Below are 13,082 nucleotides of genomic sequence, written 5' to 3' on the forward strand. Positions count from 1 at the left end.
TGGGGAGGTTTCCATTGACGTGTCTGTGTATTTTTCACATGGTAAGACATATTGCCTTTTGGACAAATCAAGGTATCTTTAATCCTGAATACAATCATCTTTCAAAGTTAGATGGTTGCTGTTTCTGACCAAAAGCACTTAACTGTGCTACAAGTCAACCTTACAATTTGATGCATCAGAAGTAGTAGCTTATTGCAAGACCATGAAGGTAGCATTACCCTCATCCTGGTGTGTTCCAGACAGTAACAAGAGTCCTTTTCAGCTGCACTGACCTACTGTGCAGGCTGGTGTCTGTTTACCCAGCCGTCAGACCAACAGTCACACATACCATTGGGGAACAAACACTGTGCCTAAAGCGTTAAAGCTGAGATGTGACACTACAAACCACAGGTTATGTAGCTCAGGGCTTCTCAAACTCTCATTACCCCCCCCCCCACCCCCCAGACAATTGATTGATTGATTTTATCAGACTATTTGTATTTACAAAATATTTGTATTTAATAATTAATTAATAATTTGTATTTAAAAAATCGTCAGGGATAGCACAATAAAGCCTCTTGGCTTATTTCCATTGTGGTCCCTCAATTATGGAATTGTCAAATACGATCAAAGTGGTGAAATTAAAACATATTAATACCTATTTTTGTGTAATGTGTAGGCTAGTTTATTAACCTGAGGCAGAAATTTTACTTGATTTCTTTCAAAAGCAGGAGGAAAGGTGATTAGCATTATAGCAATGAATGAATATATGAATAAATAATAGCTATTATTATTATCCCCTGGAAGACCTCAAGGCCAGTGGTATATATACGTGTATGTGTGTGTGTGTGTGTGTGTGTGTGTGTGTGTGTGTGTATAGGTGGATATTTTCTGCATGACGGTAACGGCTACACAGCTTTTTTTTTTTTTTTTTTTTTTTTTTTTTATACAGATGACAAATATGGCTGCAGGTAGAATACAGAAAACACAGAGGATGACCTGTGGGAATTGTGCGGCTGAATTTCTGCCTGTGCACCAATATAAAGGAAAATGCGCTGATGCAATGTGACATTGCATACATGATAACATAACAACGACTTGGTGTGACCTATTTGTTTTTGCTTCATGCAGAGTCAGTTCAACCTATCTATTGTTGGTGTCAGCAGTCAAAACCATATGCTGTCAACTCATAACCTCCTTCACAGTGCGCCTGCGCTCCTCCTCCTCCCGCCTTGTCGGTGTGGAAAAACCAAAGCGGCTCGTTATTTCTGCCCAACAGCTCCTGTGAAGACATGCACGGAACCGAGCTTCGGGCTTTCCAGTAGCGGGGACAAAGGCCCAGGACGGGATATCGACAGTGTCGGCTGGATACTGGGTGTTGCCTCGTGCATTCTCCTCACAGAGCGGCATGGAGCGCCGCTAATCCCGGCAGGACGCCTGGAGAGGACATCCTTCATTCCCTCGTCAAATCTTGGATCTGTTTGGATAGAGGCCTAACCATGTCTGCGAGAGAAAAGGGGATCCTGACCAAAGACAGTGTCAGCTTGCTGCCCTGTTTCTATTTTGTGGAGGTGCGTTAATGCTGCTGTCCCCCCCCCAGTCTCTGAATATTCCCATATGAAACCATAATACAGTATAGTGAAAATAATATGATGTGGTTGTGCATATAAAGGTGGGTAAACTCTGATCTCCACGAGATCAAAAGGCAGGCAGCCAAAGGTATGGGGAAAAAAATCTAGTTCTAGCAAAACATTAATTTGTATATATTTTAATTTTGAAGATCCCACTTATATGCCTTCAGTTAATGGCACTTATATGATTTTACTCTTCACAACATTCCCGAAGTTAGTGTACCACATCATAGTACTTTTACTATAGCATGTGCTGTCTACAATAGTATTGACTATAGGTGCTATAATAGTTAATATTATGTGTATTCTATTCGCTATGGTAGTGACTGTCATCTTATGTAGAGGAATGGCTGGATTTATAGTGAAATGTATAGCTGTTATTATGTTACTGGGCTTATTGTTGTGAGTTGAAAACATAACCATAGTACCCAACATTATTATAAGAGAGAAAAAAAGACTTAACATAGTAAAATGGGGCTTCAGCGACACTGGTGCCAGCATATACATCCTCACATTTACCCTTGTCTCTTCATATAAATGAGTATAACAACCTGAACATACTAAGGGACTCAATGTCTCGAGCAAGAGGGAGGAGAATTAACATTGTATGCTCAACTCAGTATAATACACCATAGCCTATACAACAACAATAATAATTTTATTTATCTAGAATTTTTCAAAAAAAGATTAACACTATGCTGCACATAAATAGAACAAAATAAAATAAAGGAATACCTTGGACAAAAGACAAAAATGCCAGTTAGCCAGACAAGTTTACAGAGCCAATTACAATTATAAATATAAATATAAAAACATGAAATAAGTAAAATGAAAATCAAAGCAAGACAGCCAAAAGCATCAGAATTAATAATTTAAAGCGCCTATATGTATGGTTCTAATATAATATCGTCATCTGAAATTACATTTACACAGTGAATAAATGTTCAGATATGTGCAATTTAAAATATCTTCAAATATGGTGTGGTAACAAGGTGTGATGTATGGGAAGGCAGTGGATCTGGACAGGGGGGTCAATGAAGATGAGACTTCTCATGATAACATAATCTGTGGCTGATAATGTTCACCCTCATAAAAGAATACAAGTGAAAAATTCAAAATCAGCACGTACACTAGGGATGGGAATTGGCAGAGACCTCCTGGTACAGTTTGATTCACATGGGTGCTGATACGATATGTATTGCAATTCTGTCAGTATTGTGATCAGTGCTCATGTCTTCACAGTTCAATATTTGAAAGCCAAAATTCTTCCAGACTTTTGATTAAAACTGTGGAGCTACATCTTGAAGCTCTGCTGTGTGTTTGGCAGGCACCATGTTTATTTTTTTATTTTTTTATTTGTTTGTTTGTTTTTTTGTTGGTGTTTTTCCGTATTTAATTCTCATGATGATCTGCATGATTCCCACAATGCCACCAGACACAAATCTTGTTTGGGTCATAACGTAAACAAGGTTCATTTCCACCTCAAATAAAAGCTTGAAATAAAGACAAAAGCATAGTGACATAAAAATCATCAAGGAGAAAAATTGCAATTCGTAACTGAATTGATTTTTTCCCCATCCCTAATACACACTCTGACTTCCAATGTGGTGCCATGCAGTTCAGTAGATATTGCATGCAACTTGTGATGGCTGTTGCTTGTTTCCCTGCTGGGCAGTTTATGCATGCTCTAATTCACTTGTGGCCTATGGGGGATGCAATCAAATTGGCATCATACATCATAGATTTGCCTCGAATATGACGAATACGAATGGGGATTACACTGTTATCATCCCCATGAATTCCTTTCTCAGTGAGGACTTGGACAGGGAATTCCCTGCTTTCTTGCTCTCTGTTCTTTTACAGGTGCATCATTCAGAAAGAGAGAGGTTGTCTATGGCCTGTTACAGCAAACGATACAGCCTAATAGGACATGGCAACCTCCAGGTTTTGAAATCACTAAACCTGCTGTTCAGTGGGATTTTTTTTGCCCAGTATTTTTACAAACAGCAGGATGCATTTAAACTAGGTCAGCACTGAAAGTTAATGCTATTCAGTGAACCACCATATTTCTGTGTATTATTAGGCACACTTTTATCCAAATTTCACTGAAGAACAGGGATGCTTTTGTCTTCTCTTCTCCTCTTCTCTTCTCTTCTCTTCTCTTTTCTTCTCTTCTCTTCTCTTCTCTTCTCTTCTCTTCTCTTCTCTTCTCTCCTCTTCTGCTCTTATCTCCCTCTTCCCCGGGTGTCTTTGTCCATCAGAGGTTTGCAGAGAACTGAGGTGGCAGCCCGTTCAGTTGAATCCCATCCTGTTCTCCTGTCAGGCATGACTGCCATGTCCCACATTACATTTAGAGAGGAGATCAGAGCTTGCCAATCATAATGTATCCCTCCTTCCCCTGAGAAATTTATCTCTGCTGTCAGCATTCGTGGCCCATCAACAGCCCTATGAAATCTTTATGCCGTAGCTTCAGAACAGGACAGAAACACACCTCAGAGCAGACCTCTTACCATCTTAACACAGCAGCAGTGCGCATAACACTGACCAAACTCTGAGCTGCACAAGGTACACAAGTATTTTTTTTTTATGTAGAAATATTTAAATTGCTGTTTCTGGGTCTGGTTTCTGTTGTTTCCTAAATCAACTGGTCTTGCCTCAGGATCAGGGCCATTTCTTTCTTAGTCATTAAGCTACGGTCCACATGTGAACTTTAGAGCCATTTAGTTTGATCATTCAAAATGAAAAGTGCCACCCACAAGATTCTCATGAACTGACTGATTGAAGTTACTTTTATTTCTTTTAAATCACAACTTTGGATAATTAAATTGCAGCGTTTTTTTGGAATCTGCATGCTCTCATCTTAACAGCAAAAAAGCGCATTCAAACACTGCATAAATAAAAAATTTCAATGGCTTTTTCATAGGCTAAAGCAACCATTTTAAAATATTTTATATTTTATAGTATATTTAGTATTTTATAGTATTTTAAAATATAATATTTTTTCACATTTAAAACATTCATGTCAATTTTAAGTATTTTATTACTATTGATCTCTTGATCCATTGCCCTTTGTCATCCATCTAAGTATGATTTTTACCCCCAGACCTTTATTTATCCAGGTTATTATCACACAAAAAAGTAAAGGTGCTAACTGGATCCGAAAATGCTTCTTCATTTGTGTCATTAGAGAACCTTTCCTGGGCCCACAAAGAACCTTTTAGACCATGGTTTTTAAAAGAACGGTTTCTTTCAATGATTCAAATGTGCCTCAAAGAGCCATAAAAAAACAGCTCTTTGAGGAAGCAGTAATGGTTCTTCAGAGTGGTGCTATAGGAGAACCATTTCTGATTCAACAAAGAACCTTTCAGACAACAGTTCCTCAAGGACTTTGACTGAGAACAAAATTCTTTGAGGAACCCTTTTTAAATGTTTTTGTTTGTTTTAAATTAAGAAGCACTGACTCACTTAGTACTTGATGGGTTTTCATGGAAATTTTAAAGAGGCATTTTAGAACCATTGTTTTTCTGAGTATTGATCCGCACATGGATGCTCTTTTCAGCATTGCACTGCAACACATTCATGATAATTTGTGCAAGAACGTATCCCACACAATGTTATAATTGTTATAAGGCTGTCAAAATAGCTGAGAAGCCTATATTTGTAGTAGATTTTTTTAGTCCAACACAGTGGTTAAATAAAAAGTTCTGTGACAAAGATTATTTCCTGAAAGATGGTGAAAAGATGAGAGGGGATAAGACATGAAAATGCAGTGTTTGCGTTGATGAGTTTATTTCTCAAAAAATGGGCTGTTAAATTCATTTGTCATTGGGAAAAATACTTTAAAACTGAAAGAAATGAACCCTTTGAAACCTGAGTAAATTCACTTGATTTCTTTCAAAAACAGATGTTTAGCAAATGAGCAAAAAAAAAAAAAAAAAAAAAAAAAAATACTGCAACAAAATCTTGAGAGAAAAAAAAAACAAAATGACTAGAAAATGAGTAAAAAATTGCCAGACAATTGGCCAAAAATTACCCCCCTCAAAAGTGAGAGCAAATAAAAAAAAAAAAAAAAAGCATTTCACAGGCATTCACACCTACACACTCAACACAATGTCGTTCTGTATAAGCCACAAGACCCTGAAGTAGGAGCCACGAGTTCAGTTGCTGTTTCAAACTCAGAACAATATGACTTGGTTTTGGAGTGAGACCGGATCATGTGTGGCCAAGACCAATTTCTGTTCTGTTTTTTATGTGTAAAGCTAACCTCTCCCTAATCTTAACCAAGTGGATTTGTTGGATGAACCTAACCACGTGACACTAAAATTCAGAAAGCCCATTACATGTCGTTTTTTTTTTTAAAAAGCTCAGTTAAACCCTTTCAACAATGCTGTGAAAATTCACTTGATTTCTGTCAACAACATGGGCAAGAAATTAGCAAGAAATGACTAAAAAATTTAGAAACAAAAATCTTAAAAATTACCAGAAAACTGTATTCATATTTATTATAATCATTTACCTAAAATGATATGACTATAACATTATGATAAAATTACCCCAAAAATTGTAACAATAAAGAAAGAAAGAAAGAAAGAAAGAAAGAAAGAAAACAGGGAACAAGAAAGTCACCAAAAAATTCCCCCCAAAATATTAAAAATAAAATTTTGTTTCTACAAGGCAGTGTTTCAAGGCAGTGCAATGAGGTAATGTATTGAGTGCATAAAGCACATAGAGGAATGTTGGATTACACAATCCATTAGGCTAAAGAGCTGGGTTTTTAGCTTTCTTTTAAAGATTGAGAGGGACTGCGGATCGAAGGGAGTTTGGTAGCTCCTTCCACCACAAAGGAACCACAAATGAGAAGAATCTAGCATCGTGATTTAGGGCCTTGTTATACTGGCAGCACCAGGCACTGCTCCATGGCAGAGCAAAGTGGGTGGGAGTGAGTGTAAACCTGAAAGGGAATCCAGGTAGGTAGGAGTAGTTTTGGTTGTTGCTTTGTAGGCCAATGTCAAGGACTTGAATTTGATGTGAGCAGCAAGTGGGAGCCAGTGGAGGGATATGAACAGTGGAGTGACTAGTGCAGTTTTCAGCTGGTTGTATCCCAGATGCACTGCGCATTCTGGGTCATCTGCAGAGGCTTGAGTGTGCCTGACAGGAGCCCTGCCAGTAAGAAGCTGCAGTAATTGAGGTGTGAAATCACAAGGGCCTGTAGTTGTGGTCCATGTTCAGACAGGTATGGTCTGATTTTCCTGATTTTGTACAGGGCAAATCGGCATGAGTGAGCCACGACAACCACATGTTCCTTAAAGGTCAGTTGGTCGTCCATTGTGACTCCCAAGTTGGCAGATTTTGTGGGAATGAAATGATGAAATGAATCCAGCTGGATAGTGATCTGTTGTTGCACAGAGGAAGCACTGGGAAGATAAGGACCTCAGTCTTTGACAGGTTGAGCTGAAGGTGGCATTCCTTCTTCCATGTCAAGGTATCAGTGAGGCATGCCGATATTCGAGCTGAGACTTTGGGGTCGTCTGTCTGGAACAATAGAATAGAATAGAAAAGAATAGAATAGAATAGAATAAGACTTTATTAATCCCCCGGAGGGGAAATTCAAATTGTCACAGCGGCAGAAGTAACAGATACATACAAGACACCATATACAAACCGGACACACAATCACAGTAGCACTGTGCATGATAAATAAATAAATGACAACAGTATGGTCACAGACCATAAATAAATAGGTAAAAGCACTACGGTGCTGGGGGCCTGTCCCTGTAATTACGTGTGTACATGTATGTTTGTGTGCGTGCCTGTTTGTGTGTGGAACTGGGTATTGACAGCATAAGAATGGTATGAGAAGCCATGTGAGCAGATGACTGCACCAAGAGAGGAGGTGTATATTGAAAAAGACGGAACCCCTGTGGACAAGGAGTAGGATTTAGACCGGGCATCACCAAATGGCGGACCGCGGTCCGGGCACGGACCCAGTGACGGTTCTGTCCGGACCCTTGACAATTTTAATATTGTTAAATAAATCATTTGTTGTTATTTTTTCTCTGACAGCCGTGGCTACAGACTGTATGCGCAGCTAATCTAGCTAATGGGGCTTTCACATAGCGTGCACGGCGCAAACCTCGGCCAGCGCAGCCGTTCATTGTGTATGTGATCGCAGGGCGCAAGGGTGCACTGGTCTGCGCCGAGCTGAGCAAGTTGAAATTTTTTTTAACTTGGGTGCAATGTCCAGTGTCCAGTGCCCAATAGGAGAGAATAGTGGAAACTGAAAAAAATCTGGCGGATTTTGGCAGAACAGCAAAACAACAATGGAGGAAAGCATCATTGTGCCTGTCTCTCTGTGTGCAGAGCTGTGGGACACCAGACTACAGTGTGCTGCTCTGTGCCCGTTGGTGCTGTACCCCTGAATATGACAGGAGCGTCATCAATAGGCAAGCCAATCATATCGATTTTTTACCTTTCAGCACCAGAGAATAGCGGAAGAAAGGAGATAAGATGAGAAAATGTCTTGCTCCAAAATAAGAAAAGTAAAGAGTGAAAACCAAACTTTTAAAGATGAATGGACGGACCAATACATGTTCATTCTGCCTGCATCGACTTCTAAGCCATTGTGTCTCATATGCTGTAAATCAATAATCAACAATCAATAATGTCTAAATTTTAGACATTGTAAGATTCGGACCTTTGCTGGGAGGAAATTTTAGTAACTGGACCTCTTTGAATTTTAATTGAATACCCCTGATTTAGACACTTCCCCCCACCATGACAGAGGAGGTAGGGTGCAAACCAGCGGAGGGCAGATCCTGAGAAGCCAAGCTCGGCAAGTGCAGAGAGGACAATCTGGTGGTTAACTGTGCCAAAACCAGCAAACAGGTCAAGCAGATAAAATAATCTTTACTGTCCTGAAGGAAGTTAACAAGGACACGCCAGTGTCTGCAGCAAAAAAAAAAAAAAAATCATACATAAAACAAGCAACGACTCAAGCATACATATTGTGTACAACAAACAGCTAATACAAACATACACTCTGTACAACATATTGCATCAAAGCACAAGAAGATAAAAGCATCTCAGCCCAGGTGATGTTTAAGGCCTTGATGGACAAGGGGACACAGAAGTTTTTATAATGGTTGAGCCTGACATAAGGTACCCTGTGCTCTCTGCCAGAGAGTAGCAGTTGGTATTCAGGGTGGCAGTCATGAATTGGGTCTGAAATTATTTTTTTGGCCTGTCTGATTATGGTTGTGTTGAGGATTGCTGCACCCCACAACACATGTTATTCACCTAGACGTTCATCTTTAGATTGCTGTCTATGTGGACGCCCAGATATTTGTAGGAGGCCACCTGCATTATGGCTTGGACTTGAATGACCATTGGTGAGAGTCCCCTGAGATTTGGGGTAGTACCAACTGCTCAGTGTTCAAATGTAAGAAATAACCATTTTTGTAAGCAGATTACAGTAACTCCATTACTGGTAATCAATTATAACCCAAATCCTGCAGTGAAGGAAGTTGGATCCCATCTTGGACATTCAGAAACAGATGTAGGTCCAGTATCATTGTGTTCCTTGTAACAGACTGGCTGCTCTAGTTTGGATTAGTTAGTGAAGTGCAGCGAGGCTCTTCTGTGAAGCCCCAGGCTGCTTTCCCTCCAAAGTGGAACAAATAAAAGCATGAGGATGGTTGAACAACTGTTATCTAAAACTGGGTGAAAACAAAAGATTAAATCATATGCATAATTGTAGGAAACGATATGGCCATTAATCTAGATAAAGGATACCATGTACAAAGGCTATGGGGAAGACAAAGGAAACACCAACAGACAGATTCCCTTTCTTCATGAGGACCCCTTGGTCGCTCACATCCTGCAGTGATTTTCATAATCATTTGTTTTAGGATCCAGTTTTGTTTTTGCAGCCCTCACAAAACCTAGCAAACTGCATCACAGGGTGCAGTTACACCATATTTGGAGCAGTTTATGTGATCCCTGGAGCATTCACTTGTTTGCCCAGATGAGAATATTAAAGTTCAGGTTAGCTCACGTTACCAAAACTCTGTCCATTATACAAGGTAAGCAGCTTGTATAATGAGTAGAATTGCACTGTAAGGTAATGTTAAAAAAGATTGATCAACTGGCAGCATAAGTGCCAAGAACATCTGCCAAATAATGGAAAGAAAGAAAGAAAAGAAAGAAAACAGCATAAAAATTCAAATGCAATAACTGTAAAGGTGCCTTAAAAGACCATACCAGTGATTTTAGCTTTATTGTAATTTCTACAAAATATGTATACTTAATATTTCTGCTAACCTTGTCCTGATGCAGTTGTTTCCCCTACCCTTTATCCAGCCTTTGGTTTCCATTCATTCTGCTACAACATGAAAATGAAGTTTTAGAGACTTCAGTACTGTTGTGTTTTGATGACTTGAAACTCGGCGGACTGGATCTCATAGTCCTCCTCATGGTGTATTCAGGGGGGGGGTCTGACAACATTTCCCGCTAAGTAACAGCATCAAATTCATAAGCTGCTTCAAGGAAGATACTGAGAATATGATAATATCGGGGATTTTGATTGTTTTTAATCAAAGTGACAATAAAATTGCTCATCTTTTTTCCCTCACTTTGAAAGTATGGAAATGCACAGCTCTCCTTCAGCCTCAGAAGTTATAGTAAAAGTGCTTACACCACAACACTTCTGTTGCCAAGAGCTGCACAAATTTTGGAAATTATGTTGGATCATAGATTTGATGATAAAGAGCTCTGTAGAGTAGATTTGAAATCTTAAGTAGCCCCACATCATTTACAAAATGGTTAGTTGCATGTAAAATGTGGGTAAACTGTGGTAAATGGGCCAAACATTCAAAATCACTGGTGTGGTCCTTTTACTTTGTCCCTGTAAGAAAGAATAGTCCTGCCACATAGTCATGATGATACATGAAATTTAATTATTGAAAGCTGTGGCTCTGTGTCGTCCATCATCCTCCCTTCCACCTGCCCATATGTCCATTCATTCATTTATTCATTCATCCATTCATCCATCCATTCATTCATTCATTCATTGACTAACTGCATTACCTGTAGATTTATGGGTTTCAAAACCCACTGTGCTCTGTTTTGGAACAACCTTGTTCACAAATATAGTTATTAATTTAATGTCCCATTAAATGAGGCACAGTTTCTACATTGTTATTGTGATTATCAGCTTTATCGATTTAGAGCTTTTTCATTTAACAGAATGTAAATGTAACATTCTTTGTGTGGGCAATGCAGATTGATGATCAGATCTGGCCCATTCACCTCCAATTTGATGGGTATGATGCAGTTTGATTACATACAGTATTTATTGTGGAGCTGATCAACACTACCCTCTTTGTCTATGGGAAGACCTTAAAGGACCACACCAGTGATTCTGCATGTTTAGCGTAATATCTACAAAATGTATATACTTACATTTTGGCCAATCTTTCCCCGAAACAAGCAGTCATATTTTAGAACTCTAATATCATTCTCCCCCCGTTTATCCAGCCATTGGTTTCCATTCATTCCACTACAATATGAAAATAAACTTTCAGCGGCTTCAAACTTCACACCAGTATTCCATCACTGTGATAAAGTCCTCCATAGTCCTCGGGGAAACATTTGCTTTTTACAGCCAGTTATAAGCTCTGTGATTTATGAATAGTGGCAACTTTGTTAGCCACAGAAGCAGAACATTACTAGGTGGGTGTTTCAATCAAAAATTCAAATTTGGAAATCTAGGGATTTTGATTATATGTTGTGATATCTTTAATACCATGCATGATGGGCAAAATTATTTGTTGCAATGTAAAATGTGGGTAAACTGTAGTAAATGGAGGACACCTTCAAAACCAATGGTGTGGTGCTTTAATCTACAAGGATACAAGGAAGTTTATTGGTCATTATACAACAGGTTGTATAATGAAATTAAAATGTGGTTCTCTCTAGATTGATTAATTGATTGCGTAAAAATGGAATTATTAAGCATGGAGGAGTTCAGATGGTGCATTTAGTAGTCTCACAGCCTGAGGGAAAAAGCTGCTCTGTAGTCTGGTGGTACCAGTTGCATGGCCAGAATGTTTCGTGGACCGGTACTGAGCCGTGGACCGGTGTTTGGTGACCACTGCCATACATGTATAAATACACTCTTACAAACACTGCACTGTCTGACTTTTACAAAAAAAAAAAAAGTCTGTGTTGTGATTGTTAAAAGCTGCTAATAACCCCTTGATTACAGCAGCAGCTACAGCACAGCAGCATCTGGCCAACTCAGTGTAACCATGGTAACGTAGGCGCATTATGGGTTATACGCATTATACGCAATGTTAGTGAAACGTAATGCAGGCATCTACTAGCCATCATCTAGCCATCAATCACGACTTCATGACTGTATATAATCATGGATCCTAAAAGGCAATTTAGGACTGGCGCTCAAGGACGAAAAAAGAGAAGACTTGAAAAGGAAAAAATGGCAAAGGATTAAGGTATGTTATTGTTCACTGAATCTGAAAATTTGAGCATAAAATAAGTTAACCAGATACGCACCTTGATTGTATAGCTAACTTTGGTTGTTAGGTAGGCTAACTTACTTAGCCTACTAATGTTTTTTTGTTGTTGTTGTTGTTGTTGTTGTTGTTGTTGTTTTCAACATTAAAATTTGTATTTTGATTTTGAATGAGTTAAACTAAGCCACAAAAATTAAACCCGGGAAGCTGTTTAGAAAGTAATGAATGTTATGTTTTTATGATTTTAGCTGAAATATCTGAAATCATTAAAACAAGCTTGTTGACTTCTTACTCTTTGCTTGCTACTTAACATGAATAGAATGCATCATCATTTATGATTCATAAAGGCTACAGTAGGTTTGTTAGCTAGCACCCATTTTTTTCTCACAGCATTAGGCTACATATGGGTGTTTTGGTTTATTATTTTAATAAACAATCTATCAAATGTCCAAATTGCCCCAAAATGTTTCTGACTAATGATTAGCTTTGTAAAACCTATTTGTGGTGTGATTAATATATAAGCCTGACAGATACAGGTAATGTACCTTAAGTGCATTTTATTTAAGAATAAAAATAATCTAAATCATAATCTTTTCAGGGGCATTACTAAAGTTCCTCAGCAAATCTAATACTGCTACAGAAGAAACGTCCTCGTCAGGATCATCTACTCCTCGGAGATGACTGCGCCTGCAGAGGACATAACCGCGATACCTTCTTTTAAATTGTCTCTCAAAACTTATTTCTACTCTACTTTTATGTTTTACTCTTATACAATATTTTATTTTTACTTTTATTGTGATTGTGCTTCGGGTGGTTCTTTCTTTTATCTGTCCGTGTTTGGAAAGCACTTTGTAATGGCTGTTAGAAAAGTGCTATATAAATAGTTATTGTTGTTGTTATTATTATTACCATAGGCTTCTACATCCTTCAGTGTCCTCAC

The 13,082-nt window shown here is 38.6% G+C and overlaps 1 protein-coding gene across 1 annotated transcript in view; it reads left to right on the forward strand.

The window, feature by feature from the left end:
- The first annotated feature begins 1,227 nt into the window (after positions 1–1,227).
- The window catches only part of plppr4b (phospholipid phosphatase related 4b), a 78,233-nt gene continuing 66,378 nt past the window's right edge, over positions 1,228–13,082 (forward strand). The window contains exon 1 of the mRNA XM_030079753.1: positions 1,228–1,550. Within this exon, the coding sequence (XP_029935613.1) occupies positions 1,479–1,550 (72 nt within the window). The 5' untranslated portion in view covers positions 1,228–1,478. The remainder of the gene's footprint in view (positions 1,551–13,082) is intronic.

The sequence above is a fragment of the Myripristis murdjan genome, chromosome 20 (genome assembly GCF_902150065.1).
Source record: "Myripristis murdjan chromosome 20, fMyrMur1.1, whole genome shotgun sequence".
Taxonomy (NCBI): domain Eukaryota; kingdom Metazoa; phylum Chordata; class Actinopteri; order Holocentriformes; family Holocentridae; genus Myripristis; species Myripristis murdjan.